General features: G+C 30.5%; 3 protein-coding genes and 1 long non-coding RNA gene across 5 annotated transcripts; 2 read left to right on the top strand and 2 right to left on the bottom strand.

Annotated features, from left to right (window-relative positions):
- Positions 1–1,927: 1,927 nt before the first annotated feature.
- On the bottom strand, positions 1,928–2,977 carry LOC123273429. The gene has a single exon (XM_044740828.1). It carries the CDS (start codon positions 2,975–2,977, stop codon positions 1,928–1,930), a length of 1,050 nt encoding a protein of 349 aa, XP_044596763.1.
- Positions 2,978–3,395: 418 nt separating this feature from the next.
- On the top strand, positions 3,396–4,629 carry LOC123272961 (uncharacterized protein C1orf131 homolog). The gene is made up of 2 exons (XM_044740007.1): positions 3,396–3,510; positions 3,970–4,629. Exon 2 carries the CDS (start codon positions 3,982–3,984, stop codon positions 4,471–4,473), a length of 492 nt encoding a protein of 163 aa, XP_044595942.1. The 5' UTR covers positions 3,396–3,510; positions 3,970–3,981; the 3' UTR covers positions 4,474–4,629.
- On the bottom strand, positions 4,486–12,969 carry LOC123272957 (b(0,+)-type amino acid transporter 1). Of its 2 annotated transcripts, XM_044740000.1 has the most exons (7): positions 12,792–12,969; positions 12,353–12,486; positions 9,067–9,270; positions 6,632–7,707; positions 6,068–6,281; positions 5,661–5,966; positions 4,486–4,997 (listed from the first exon to the last, which is right to left on the bottom strand). In XM_044740000.1, the coding sequence occupies exons 3-7, from the start codon at positions 9,128–9,130 to the stop codon at positions 4,933–4,935; spliced, it is 1,725 nt and encodes a 574-aa protein (XP_044595935.1). In that variant the 5' UTR covers positions 9,131–9,270; positions 12,353–12,486; positions 12,792–12,969; the 3' UTR covers positions 4,486–4,932. The 2 variants fall into 2 exon arrangements, with proteins under 2 accessions (XP_044595935.1, XP_044595936.1); XM_044740001.1 differs by lacking the exons at positions 9,067–9,270; positions 12,792–12,969 and having other exon boundaries at positions 12,353–12,674.
- LOC123272963 lies at positions 9,270–11,923 on the top strand. Its single transcript, XR_006511206.1, has 3 exons — positions 9,270–9,385; positions 10,716–10,994; positions 11,108–11,923. It is a non-coding gene; the product is annotated as an uncharacterized LOC123272963 (long non-coding RNA).
- Positions 12,970–14,778: the final 1,809 nt, after the last annotated feature.

Raw genomic sequence — 14,778 nt, 5'->3', positions numbered from 1 at the left:
TTGCTTGGTGATCTGGTCCAAAGGTTAGTTTTTGTAGTTTGAGCGATGTGTTCTGATCGCTGATCAGCTGTGCTAACTCGATGTCGTTTGTCTGAGCTCGTGCTAACTCTTCGAAATTTATAGCTGTTGGCAGTCTGATCGCGTCAATTCGTGACAACGCGTCTGCTACCAAATTTTCTGCGCCGTTGATATGCCTTATGTCCGTAGTAAACTGTCCAATGTATCCTAATTGCCTGATTTGCCGTGGAGCAGTTTTATCTCCTTTTTGCTGAAAGGCGTAGATCAATGGTTTGTGGTCTGTGACAATGGCAAAATTTCGTCCTTCCAACCAGTGTTGAAAATATTTTACGGCTTCGAAGACTGCTGTAAGCTCTCTGTCGTAGGTGCTGTATTTCTTTTGGGCTTCAGTAAGTTTTCGAGAAAAGAATCCGAGTGGCTGCCAGTTTCCGTCAACTCGTTGTTCTATGGATGCGCCGATGGCTGTGCTTGACGCGTCGGTGACTAGTCGTAGCTCGGCTCCATGAACGGGATGTGCTAGGAGGGTGGCGTGTGCCAATTGTTCTTTTACCTTCTCAAAAGCTTGTGAAGTTTCTTCTGTCCAAGGGACGGGTCGATTATCGTTCTTTTTGGAGTCTTTTAGCAACTCGTTTAGAGGCGCTTGTGCTTCGGCTGCATTTTTGACGTTGCGGCGGTAAAAATTGATAGCTCCTATGAAGCGTCTCAATTCTACAATTGTGTCAGGCTTTTTGTAGTCGAGTAAGGCTTGGACTCGGTCCGGTAATGGGGAAGCACCTTCCGCGGAGAGTCGATAGCCCAAAAAATCGATTGATGATGCACCGAAAATGCACTTGTCAGCGTTAATGCACAAGCCGTACTGTTTCAGTCGTTTAAAAAGTGCACGTAACTGTTCCTCATGTTCTTCTTCGGTCTCGGATGCGACCAAAATGTCATCGATGAAAGCGAAGACATTTTTTAGTCCTCGAATAACTTCATTGATGTGTCTCTGGAAAGACTGAGCTGCGTTTCGTAGACCATAGGGTAAGTAGACTGACTCGAAGAGTCCAAATGGCGTGATTATAGCCGTCTTAGGTATGTCTTCTTCGGCTACTCGTATATGGTTGTACGCTCGTTTGAGATCGACCTTAGAAAATATTTTTTTCCCTGCCAAAAACCAAGTGCAATCTGTTAATAATGAAATTGGATGCTGGTCTGGCTCGGTTCGTTCGTTCAGTTTTCTAAAATCTCCACAAGGTCGCCAATCACCATTTTTCTTTGGCACCATGTGTAGCGGGCTGGCCCATTGACTGCTGGAGGGTCTCATAATGCCCATGTCAAGCATTATTTGAAATTCCTCCTTGGCCTTTTTGAGTAGCTCTGGGCGGAGCTGTCGAACGCGCTGTGCGCATGGCGGTCCCGTGGTTTTAATATGATGTCTAACAGGATTTTTCGCTGCTATATTGTTAGAAGGATTTCCCAGCAGCTCGAGAAATTCTTTTAGGATGTCTGCAAATTTATTGTTAAAATTTACCGCAGAGATCGATTGCACAAAAAAGTTACTAAACGTACCTTTCGCTTTTGTTCCAGTCTCAGGATCGATGAGTAGACCTTGTTTAATGTCTACTACGAATCCTAAACTCCCAAGAAGGTCAGCTCCAATGATAGGATACGGCACGTCAGCAATGCAGAAGGCCCATTGTATGGGTCGACGTAGACCTAGGTTCATTGTGACCATCCTCTCCCCGTAGGTATGAATGGGTTCTTGGTTGACTGAATACAGAGTGTGTAAAGTTGTATTTTTTAAATCTTGAAGACTTGGAGGAATGACTGATATTTCAGCTCCTGTGTCGATAAGGACACTTGATTTTGTGTTCTTATCGTATAAGAACAGCACGACGAGACTTTGTTTCGCCATCCGTAGCCGTCGCGTCTATTGATGGCTTTGAGAGTTTCCCTGGTTCTCATTCCAGGAACATTTAGGCACGCATTTGAATGCTAGTGCTCCAAATTTTTTGTGATAAAAGCAAAGCTTGGGTGCTCGATCAGCACTGTTGGTTCGAGAGTTACTTCCCTGGGGATGTGGGGAGTTGCTGCGAGATTTCCTCTGAGCACCGACCAAGCTGTCGATTTTTGTTGACAGATTTTTCATTTCTTTTGTAAGAATTTGGAATTTTTCGTCGCAATCCTTGTGTGGATTTCGTGCTATTGCGGCTACTTGTGGGTTAGCATTTTTGTCGCATAGTGACATTGTTTTGTCAGCTAATTCAAGTAGTATGCTGCTGTCCAGAGTCTCGGCGAGTGATAAGATCATCTGCATGTCTTTAGGCATTCGATCCATCCACATGGTTCTGATGAATTCTGGACCTACTGCGTTGCCTGCGAGCCTGCACATTTCAGCATAAAGTTCCGAAGGTCGTCGACCTTTTAATGACAGTCCGGATACGAGAGTTCTAAAGCTCTCTTCCCGAGATAATGAATAGTGATTTATCAGTGCAGTTTTAATTGCCAGGTATTTGTTTTGTCCTGGTGGGTTGGTTACCAGTTGCTCGATTGCAGTAAGATGTTCTTGCTCGAGCTTGGTAATTACTGCTCTAAATTTTTCGTCGTCATCTACCACTGCTTTGCTGGAGAAGGCTGACTCTGCTGCGCTGAACCATAACTTGGCGTGCTGAGGCCAGAATGGCGGGAGGTCGTTTCTTTCTAACCTTGCTGGTCTCGGTGGGAGGTTAAGTTGTGGAACACTTGTTTGTTGAGCCGTGTTTTGCCAGTTGCCAGCTGGTAGTGGTCGTGGCTGTGGTAATCCTGGTGGGATCAGAGCTGGTGGTGGTGGTTGTCTAGGTTGCTCGTTACTCGTCGTATCTTGCGGAGATAACGATGGCATATCCTTCTCACCGTTATTATTCTTGACTGATTCGTCTTTTGTTGTATCCTCCAGGGAATTCCCCAAGTTGAGAAGCGGAGGACTATGCATCACTGACATTGATTGTGAATTTTGGCGGTAATGCTGAATTGATGATTACAAACTGGCGTCGCTGGAATGTTGCTGAATTTTATCAAGCGTTCGGGGTCACCAATTGTGGGGGTTTATATATATATATATTTTACTCCACTTATTTATATTATTTATATAATTAATTATTAACGCGTGTATGCAGCAACCTTCGCTTTATTAATCACAATTCTCAATTAGTAATACAAAAATAATTAGTTATTTTATTCTTAAAGTAGCATCACATGTATATGTATATTTAATGGTTAGCTTAGTAATCATAATAATAATTCAACTGCCAACCGTACGGAGAAGGTCTCAGTCGGTAATTTTTGTATAGTTGAGTTGCCTCCACTGGTGTACAGTGTGTGAGGTTTGACTTGTGTATATGTGTCCATGTATGAATGTGTGCGTGTATATCCCCTACAACATGTGCTGGTTTAATTTTTAGGTTATAAACTTATATTTTTGTTGCAAGTGTCAGATTGTTTTGATTCAGTGATTTTTATTTAAAAGTAAACAAGGTAAATAAAAAAAAATAATTTAGCAGATATTTGATGATTTATAATACTGAAGTTAGCCGTCAGCTATCAATTAAAAAAATTTTTTTAACAAATCAATTACAATAAAAAAATGCTTCTAAAAATTTTCACTTGTAATTTTTATTAATTTTCACATGTGGAATTTTTTAATTACATTTTTTTTTAATAATAATTTAATTGCTATAAAATTCTAAAAAAACTTCTAATGTCCGTCAACTTTAGTGTCATGATAATTTTAAGAATTTTTGGAACAAATATATTATGGCAAAAAAATTGACATGTAGAAATTAAAAAAAATTTAATTTTTTGGAATGAATTTCTTTGTTAAATAAAATTAAAAAATGGTCAAGTAACTAATAACTTTAATGTCATAAAAAATTATTTGATTTATTTTAAATGCTTCAATTGATGATAAACTAATTTCTAAAATATTATTTCTAGACATCTGTTAAAATGAGCGAATTCATAGTAACAAAAGCTGCTCAGTTGAAAAAAAATGCTGAAAATAATTTTGTAGCCGTAAGTTACACCGCTCCGAAAAGAAAAAAACCTATTGCTGAGATAAATAAAGATACAAGTTACAATCAAGAACAATCCCAAGAAGAAGAGGACCAAGAAAAAGAAATGAAGCGTCTGCGGTGGGAAGTTTTAAAATTTGGATCTTCAGGACTTGCTGGTACAGATAAAAAAAAATCCAAAGTCGCTCTGGCTATTTCTTTGGGAGCTAAGCCGCCGAAAAATCGACGAATGAATTACAAAAATCTCAAGTTAAAAAAGAGCAAAGAGAAGGAAGAAGCTGCTAAGGAAAAATTGGAGCAAGAACATCAATCTGGTCTGACCAACAGTTTAAAGAAGACGACGAAGAAGAAGCGGGTACAAAAGGACAAAGGAATTTTGGGAGTCTATGGAAAGGTTTCCAAAAGTTCAAGAGACAGGACGAAATGAAAAAAGCAGTAATTTAAATAGTATTATTTGCTCACATGATTTACAACATTTATTTTTGTTTTTTTTTATCTATTGCTATTGGTAACATTCAACTATATCACCTTGTTGTAGACTACGCAGCATATAACGAGTAATAAAATAATATTTATGTATTTATATATATATTTATCAATAATAGAATTGGGCTTACAAAAAATTACCCTCATCAAAGTCAACGATAAAAACGTTATCTCTGTATCCTTTAAAATGTTTTTTTTTTCTTAATAATCTTTAATCTCCAATTAATAAAAATACAAAATAATTATTGATTTTATATTTATGTCTGTATGTATGTAAGTATATATATAGTTATATAATATAATTTATATCCAATGCCACAGTGGAATGATTCGGCACCAAAATATTTAATTATATTATTTTGTGATTCTGTATTTTATATTTATGAATATATAAGAAGAATCAATCGTATGAGGCGGCTGTTGGTGCCACCTCCAACAACATCTGAAGAAAAACGTTAACCCCTTCTGAAATATAAGTTAAATATTTAGTGAGTAAATTTATTATAATTATTATTATGAGTTGTAATTTAAATTATTTTACGATAATAAAGTTAGCAGATATTTAATAATTTTTTTTAACAAATAAATTATGGCAAAAAAAAATATAAAAAAATTGACATGTAGAAATTTTAAAAAATTAAAAACGCAATTTTTTAAAAATAATTTTTTAGAATTAATTCAATTGTTAAAAAAAATTAAAAATTAATCAAGTGACAGCTAACTTTAATGTCATATTATTTTTGGAATTTAAAGTGTCTCTACACGGAAAAAAAAAAAGATAACACTGGATATCATCCCAGATTATGCTCAGTGATATCTGTGGTGAAAAAAAATTTCAGATAGTAGCTAGTATAATCCAAATTATACTGAGTGATATCTGGATTATACTAGCTACTATCTGAAATTTGTTTTCACTCAGTATAATCTGGGATGATATCCAATATCATCTTATTCTTTCCGTGTACAATTTCCAAGCGTCAAAAAAAGAATTATTTTTGGAAGATTTTATTCAGCAAGTCAAAAATTGTCAAATTAAATTCAACAAAATATGATAAAAAAATTTTTATGCCGCTTGGGAAGTAATAAGTAAATACTAGTATAGAAAGTACTTATATTATAAAAACATACCCATAAATTTGGGTACATATCCATATTTGACAAACGGGAGGTAGAATAACATGCCAGCAGCGATAAATCCCGCGGCATACAGATACTCAATCTGAGGCTTATCAATTATTGGGCCAACTATCAGGTACATGGAAATTCCTAGCACAAATATTGGTATAACAAGCGGACATTTGTAAGGACGAGGATGATTAGGTCGTGTCTTGCGCATAACTAGTAGCGCGAGCATCGCACCTCCGTAGAATATCCATGCAGTGAAGGAAAAGAAGTCAATTAGTGAGTTGATGTTACCAGACAACACCATTGCGGCTGAAAAAAATTTTAGTAATTAGAAACGTTTAATTTAAAACATGTAATTTGAGACTTTTTTTATTTTACTGGCCTAGGTATGTAATATACTAATTAGTTACCTGCCACTAAAGAGTGAAAAATAAGCCCTGGTGCCGGGGTAAAACGTCGGACGTGAACATAACTGAGACAGTCAAGAAGATGGCCTTGTCGCGAGGCAGCGAAACACAGTCTTCCAGCAGCGAAAAGGGTTCCGTTTGCTGATCCAAAGGTACTCACAGCTACCGAGAAGGGCATCAGCCATGCCATTACTCCAAGAATACGATTTCCAAAGGTCTACAATAATAATATTTTAATTATTATAGTTTTAATTATTGACAATTTATAAAAAATAATTGTTGGTTGCAACTATTGAATCATTGACATTTGATAGATTTTAAAATTTTTAGTATAAATAAATTATTTTTAAAAATTGCATTTTAAAGATTTTTAAATTTCTTGTCAATTTTTTTTGCTATAATTTATTTTTTACAAAAATTATTAAATATCTACTAAATTAATTTTCATTTTTTACAAGTGAAATTTTTAAATTATAATTTGTTATAAAAATCTAAAAAATAGAGTGTCTAAATTTGAGTATCATAATTTTAACAAAGTATTTATTTTATGCCAACTAGGAGACTTACAACTGCTACAGCTTCACTTTCAATCATTTCCATGGGTGACATGACAGCCAGATAAGAAAGATTAATAAGAGCGTAGCATACAGTAACAAGAGGAATTCCAATCATAATAGACCTGGGTAAATTTTTGGAAGGATCTTTAATTTCTTCCGTAACATAATTAAGATTGTTCCATCCATCGTAAGCCCAAAGACCAGTATAAAATGCAGTCGCAAGTCTTCCGATAGTCAGGGTGTCGGTTTCATCTAACATTTTAAATGCACCTTGCAGATGTTGAGTATTGCCTTTGGCAAGTGACCACGAGCCACCGGCTATTACGACAAGTATAGCAATGAGCTTGGCGGCCGTGAAGGTATTTTGTACGCCAGTCGCAAGATTAACACTGTAACAATTAATGAGCAGAATAACCGTGATTGCAAGAAGCCCGACGATTTTAACAAGATGTTCTGGCGGTTCGCACTCCGCGGCAAACGCCTCAACAGCGTACTGGGCAAACGAGAGGCATATTATCGCCATCTGCGAGGGCTTGAGAACGAGCGTTGATGTCCAGGAGAAAAGAAATGCCGGTGGTGCTCCAAATGCGTCCATGAAATACGCGTACTCAGCCCCGCTGCTGGTGTTCATTGTACCGAGTTCAGCGTAAGCTAGCGCTCCGCACAAACTCAGTACTCCGCACGCGGTCCATACCAGGAAACTCATGCCGACGCTGCCAGTGCGGATTAACAAACCCGTCGGCGATACGAATATTCCTGAACCGATCATGGTCCCGACAATTAAAGCCACCCCACTGACGAGTCCCACCCGTCTCTTGAGGTGAACAGGGTCGTTCGTCTCTGGGTCCTTCCCCTCCAGCCCTCCGCGCCTTCCACCCCCGTCTTCGTCATCCCCCAGACAAGAAGCCAGTTCATTGTTTTTGCCTTGTGTCGAGCTGCTCCTACGAAGCCGCCATCTGTTCCTGTTTCCTGATAAGTTGTCTTGCGTCGGCGATGCGCTCCCCGTTTCTCCGATGCTTCCTGGTTGCTTTGACAGTGTGTCCGTGGTCTCGCCATTTCGCGTTTCTTGCTCGTATCCCACGTTTGCTGAAAAATAAATTACATTTTAATATTTCATTTTTATTTGACAATTCAATTAAAATGTTACCTGTCACATCTCTTCAATATAAAATAATTATTTATATTTAATTATAATTAAAAAGCTATGTATAAATTTTTGGAGGTCCAGCAGATAAAATAAAAAGTGAAGCAAAAAGGGTGATTCTAAAATATTTACATTCCAGGTGTACAAATAGTGATTATTTACTATCAGTTATATTTTATCAATTAGTGATTATCAATTATCAATTACTAAATTTTTTTTTTGTTTTTTTCTTCTTTTAAATTAAAAAAAAAAAAATTTTTTTTTCTTGTTTTGTTTTTCTCTTCTTTCAAACTTAAAAAAAATAGTTTTTCTTGTTTTGTTGTTCTCTTTCAAATTTTTTAAAAAATTAAAAAAAAAATTTTTTTTCTTGTTTTGTTTTTCTCTTATTTCAAATTAAAAAAAAAATTTTTTTTAATTTTTTTTTCTTGTTTTGTTTTTTTCTTCTTTCAAATTAAAAAAAAATTTTTTTTTCCTTGTTTTGTTTTTCTCTTCTTTCAAATTTATTAAAAAAAATTTTTTTTTAATTTCTTAAACCTATCTTCTCTTTATTGATGCTATTTATTGTATAAAATTATTACTAAACATTCTACACATAAAAATGTAACATATTGTTGTAAATTGTCAAGAGCGTTTCTTTACAAATAAATAAATAATTACAACACTAATAATCTTTGATAATAAGAGACTCATTTATAATAAATGCACTCACTTATTACTATCGAATTAAATGTAAAAGCCTGTACTCTAAAAAACTTACAAATACAAGATCTAAGTTGCTATTACTACCAAAAATTAACAAAACTATTAGTACACAGAATGTTTATTATATATATCAATTTAATATTATAACAAACTCCCTACTGATATGAAAACAATAGATTGTGATAAGAAAAAGTTAAGTAACCGGATAAGAAACCTTAATGGTTAATATGCTTAAAAAATGTGTTGGAAAATGCAAGTATTTAATTTAATATTTCTGTTTCTGATAATTATTTATAATTTTGTATTTTTATTTTTCAATTCTCTAAAAATTTATTACTTTTTGTGCTTATTATCTCTTTGCATTGTATTACCGAAATTTTGTAAAAAAGTCTATGTATTATAAAACTATTTTTTGTACTGGTTTTATATACAGGTGTTTTTACACCTCGATAGAATTTCTTACCAGATAGATAAATTTTTAATTTTAATTTACAAAATTTTTTATCACTTAAATTATATAAAAAAAAAATAACAAGTAAGTGTTTATATAAAAAAAATAAGCTATTTGTAATTAAAAATAAAAAATAATTAATAAAAACCTAATATTGTTTCAGGCTGAACGCGAGTTAGCGAAAGAGCAGAATTGGCTGATGTGTGATACATTCCTCTAACTACTGATCGACAACAGCCGGGACGGCTAAAATCATTTGTTCATCAAGCGTAATACAATTCAGCATATTTAGTTGTTGTATTTTTGTTAACAGCTCTCCCTCTCTCTGTCAGAATGTTACATCAAATTTCACCTTTAAATAATACAAACTAAATGCTAAAAATATTTTTTATAGTTTCTCACTAGTTTTGTTAAAAATTGATCTAAGCATTGATCGTCGCCAGTTTCTCTGGGTACCTTTGCTCAAGGTAATACGTTTAATCGATTAATTTTTAAATTTTAATTTTAAATTTAACATTTATATTTATTTAACTTGCCGTACTGAATTATTATTCATAATTATAATCAGATATAATTTATCTAACAGTAGCAACTTGTAACTAAATTAATTTTTTGGCCGTATCTTGTACTAAAGTGAGTCGTAACCGTGACATTGACGTACATAAGCACCTTGGCGTATACTACTTGCCATAATAATCGCGCTTAATGTTATTGGCTTAGATTTTTCGAAACCACGAAATTAGGGTAGCTCCATATTTAACTGTCTCGTGACGTGTGTGCGTAATAAAATATATACGTCATTTTATTTTAATTTAATTCAATGAATAATGCAAATCATTTGAAGATTATTATCACATGCTATAAAATTTATGAAAATTAATTTAACAGATATTTGATAATTTTTTATAAAAATTAAGTTAGCCGATATTTAAAAATTTTTTAATTTTTTTTTTTATTGAAAAAATGACTAGAAAAAAAAATACATTTGTAAAAAACTTTAAAAACTGTAAGTGCAATTTTTTAAAAATATTTTTTTGTTCTAATTTAATTATTAAAAAAAAAATTAGAAACGTCGGCTAACTTTAGTATCATTAATTTTTTTAACAAAATAAATTATGGCAAAAAAATATAATAATAAAGTTAGCCGACATTTATAATTTTTTTATTTTGCTTAATTTATTAATTTATAGTTAAAAAATATTTTTAAAAAATTGCACTTATAGTTTTTGAAGTTTTTAACAAATGAAAAAAATTTTTTTTGTAATAATTCTTTAATAAAAAAATCATAAAAATTTTTAAATGTCGGCTAACTTTATTTTCATCAAAAAAATTGAAAATTAAGTTAGCTGACATTCAGAAATTTTTGATTTTTTTTTTAAATTAAAAATTCGAACTAAAAAACTATTTTTAAAAAATTCCACGGATAATTTTTAAAATTTTCTACATATGAAAATTTTTGTTTTAATTTTTTAAAAATTATTTTTCAATAAAAAAAATTAACAAAATTTTTAAATCTCGACTAATTTAATTTTCATAAAAAAAAAAAAGTAGAAAAAAAAAATTGACGTAAAAATTTAAAAAAATAAATGTAATTTTTTAAAAATAATTTTTTGGAAAAAATCTATTTGTTAAAAAAAATTAAAAAATTTTTAACTTTAATGTCATAAAATTAATTATCAAGAAAAACTTACTATATACATCATAACATCAATAAATAGATATTTAAATGATGATTGTGAGGTAATTTGATACGTCTCATATTAATCCGTACATTTATTGTCTTAAAAATTTTATTAGTTGTTCTACACGTGTCAACATTTTTTATTGGCTAAACACTCTGTCAATTAATCAATGTTAAATATATCTTCATGCTTCTTTTCATTTTGCTAATTGATAATGCAACAGACCAAAATTGGATGGACTCGTTCCAAGAAGAAGTTGTTGAAATAAAAAACAAAATAAAAAAACAACAGATAGAATTTAACCATCACATGAGTATGACTATTTTTATGTAACTCGGGGGCGGCTGATTTAAATATACTTATGAGCTTCTATTTAAATGAATAGAAACAACTGGTGAGTTAAGAGTTGTCTACGCTTCATGCTTATTGATTGATTAATTGATTGAATTCTTACATTTATTTATTATTTATTAATAGCCTTATTTATAATTTTTTTTTTGCTTACAGACAATGAATTATTATTAGCACTATGGCAATATTGGAAGAAATACCAGTGATTTTTAAATGAGATGACGCAATTGTACGAAGCCTCGTGGTAATAAAGAGCATGTTATTGCATATGATTAAATAATTTTATAATACATTACTCGTGTAAAGAATTATACGTTCGTACTATACGAGTGAATAGATCATTGATCGTTCTATAAAAATACTTATAAAGAAGCTATATATTTTTTTTTTTGCATAAAAAACTTGACAATTTATGAATTAATAATGAAGAAAAAAATAGTTATTATAAGTTATAAGTATTATTAAGTGTATAGTGATTTTGTATCAAGTATCGAGCATTTAATCAATTGAATTCAAGGTGAATGAGTAGTGCCAGACTGATCGCGTAGTATTAATCAATCTTTTGTCTGGCGTGAATTTAATGAGTAATTGTAATTAATTTGTTACAATGTATTTTTGGTGATTAACTGCTCTACATTCAATCAAACACGTGCTCTATCGTTTAGGTGCATATAAATGATTGTAATTGTATGATATCAGCGGCTGTTACGTATATTTTAAAAAGCGCGCAAGTCCAATGACGTTCAAGCTACTTTACTTCATTCATGGTAAGTTAGCTTGAACTTTAATCAAAATAAAAATAATAAACAAAAATTTTATTTATTGTAATGTTCACGCGATATTTATTAGACAAAATTGGATTGATTGAAACGGCGTCAAAGCGCTCTGATAAATTAGCGGAAGGCGTATTTAATTACGTGAGAAATAATTTATGTGCATGTCAACTAATTAATTAAAAATAAAATGAAGAAAATTCTTTATCTCAATTACTAAATAATAATAAAAAATGAAAATTAATTTAGGATATATTTAATAATTTTAAAAATTTTATCGCAAGTAAATTATGGCAAAAAAAATTTTTAAAAAATTGACATGTAGAAATTTTAATGCAATTTTTTAAAAATAATTTTTTGGAACAAATTTTTTTGATAAATAAAATTAAAAAATTTTTAAGTAACTTTAATATCATTAAAGTTAGCCGAAATTTTTGATTTTATTTTCCTTAATTTATTAATAACTAAAAAAATATTTTTAAAAAATTGCACTTGTAATTTTTTTAGTTTTTAACAAATGAAAAAATTAATTTTTATTTTTTTTTTAATAAAAAAAATCATAAAAATTTTTAGATTATTTTTATACTAATTACTAGATTATATATAAGTGAACAATTAAAACAATTACCTCGTTTGAAGGGCGCGACATGCATGACTCTACGTAGGACAGATAAGAAGGGCGGATTATGAAACCGCCTCTCATGACACCTTGACGACTTTTAAAAATTCTAGCTTCTTTTTTCCTTAACTTTAGATTATTATCTTCGATGATAATTATTCGTTGTTTAATTTTTTTATTTAAATAAAAAAAAATGATCACAGTTTTGATATTATTACGCAGTAGATAATAAATAATTACCTGCAGAAATTTATCACGCACAAATTTAAGTAAACTTGTGCCTTAACATTTGATTTATTAATTGTAATAATTGCCAAGTAAAAAAAAATAAAAATAAATAATTCTGCAGATAAATATTTTCTTATTTTTAAATTTTTATGTTTATCAACTATTGCTTCGTTTCAAATAATTATTATTAATTATTCGTAAAAGGTAACAATAATAATACGTGTTTTATGTGATTGGAAGCACACACGGAAATCAAGTAATAAGAATGAGGACTCGCGGCAAACTGGGAGTTATTACTCGCCAGAAGAATATAATAAGTTAATATCAGCGTGGTCTTTAAACATTTAAAGACGATGTACAATCTTCTTCTGTGGCAGATGTTATACTGTCTACCGGGCCGCACTTGCTGGCTATTCTTCAGCGTCGGCGTAGATATGTCCACCCATGCCGCTCGATATTTACGCTCTCGCTCGCGCATAAAACCTTTACTCTTCAATTCAATCCATTACACACCCCTATAATATAATATATTCTTCATATTATTAATTAATTCGTCAGGACTTGGGTGTTTTTAGTGTCTCACTTGCACTGCAGTGACATTTATTATGTTAAATGTTGTTGCGTGAGAAAAAATCTCATTAAAAATTTTTATTGATATTAATTATCAGATTACACTGAGAAAAAAAAAATACTTTTACTCAATTAACAATTTCTTGGTTCAAGAAACTCGCTGAGGATCAAATATTCTATCATTATTAATTATTAATTTTTGAAGAAAAGAACATCAATATTTATCTTTGGATAATAGATAAACAAAAGAATAGCTTTATTTAAATTAAGTCAAAATTATTTCAATCAATTTAACAATTTTTTGAGCTAAGAATATATATTCTTGAAAATTTTAAAGAACATAAATTCTTGTATCAAGAAAATTTTCTTGATAAAAGTATTTTTTTTCTCAATCTAAAAACAATATTTATCAATTGTATTTTTTAAAAATACTATCTTAGTTATTATTTTAGAGATAAGGTGAAAAATATAGCTTATAAAAAATTAATATTCATCTACACTGAGAAAAAAAAAATACTTTTACTTAATTAACAATTTCTTGGTTCAAGAAACTCGCTGAGGATCAAATATTGTATTATTATTAATTATTAAATTTGAAGAAAATAACATCAATATTTATCTTTGGATAATAGATAAACAAAAGAATAGCTTTATTTAAATTAAGTAAAAATTATTTCAATCAATTTAACAATTTCTTGAACTAAGAATATATGAGGAGCTGATTTTCAAAATGGTATCTTTTTTTGTATTTTAAAAGAGCAGTTTTTTGAATTTTTAAATATTAATTACTTTGAGAATTATAAAGATTTCTAAATGAAAATCAAATTGTAGCTTCATAACCGATAGCACTTTATAGCTAAATTAAAAAAGTTCGATAAAAATATTTATAATTGAAGATAACCAGTTTTTTGTCTCGATTAATCCAAAATGAAAAGATACCCTTTTATACAGTAGCGCTCAAAAATATTTTGACAATATTATGCATTAGTTTTTTTCAACAATGTTAAAATACTTTGGAGCCATAATTTTCCTAATATTTTTAAAATTAAACTTTCTTTTGTTACGAACAAGGACCCCTTTGACACTATTCCTAGATTATTCAAAAGCTGTTAAAAAAAATAAATAAGTAAATGATTATGTTTCATATTTATTTTTAATTAAACCATTAAATATATTTGTCAAAATACTTTTGAGCTCTACTGTATTCTTAAAAATTTTAAAAAACAATAATTCTATCAAGAAAATTTTCTTAATAAAAGTATTTTTTTTTTTCTCAGTGTAACGCTTAGTGCTTCAAAATAATTAACATAAAAAAATTAAGGTTAAATAAAACAATTACTGTGTAACATAATTACTTTAATTTATTTATCAATGAACACATTATCTATTACTTAATAATAGTTAATCGCAACGTTGACATTAATTAACTATGCTACTGATTTCTCACATATATTTATATTTAAATATATATATAGTTTCTCTTGTTTAATTCATTAGCACAATATTATTATTATTCCACAATGATATTTATATACTTAGATACCCATCATAAAAAAATACTTATAATAAAAATAACTGAAAATGTTTTTCAACAATTGTTTACAAGACAATCAATAACAATGGACGTAAAGAAAACA

Source organism: Cotesia glomerata, linkage group LG10 (genome assembly GCF_020080835.1).
Source record: "Cotesia glomerata isolate CgM1 linkage group LG10, MPM_Cglom_v2.3, whole genome shotgun sequence".
Classification (NCBI taxonomy): domain Eukaryota; kingdom Metazoa; phylum Arthropoda; class Insecta; order Hymenoptera; family Braconidae; genus Cotesia; species Cotesia glomerata.
Note: the sequence above shows the minus strand (reverse complement) of the source record. Positions and strands in the feature narration are given on the sequence as shown.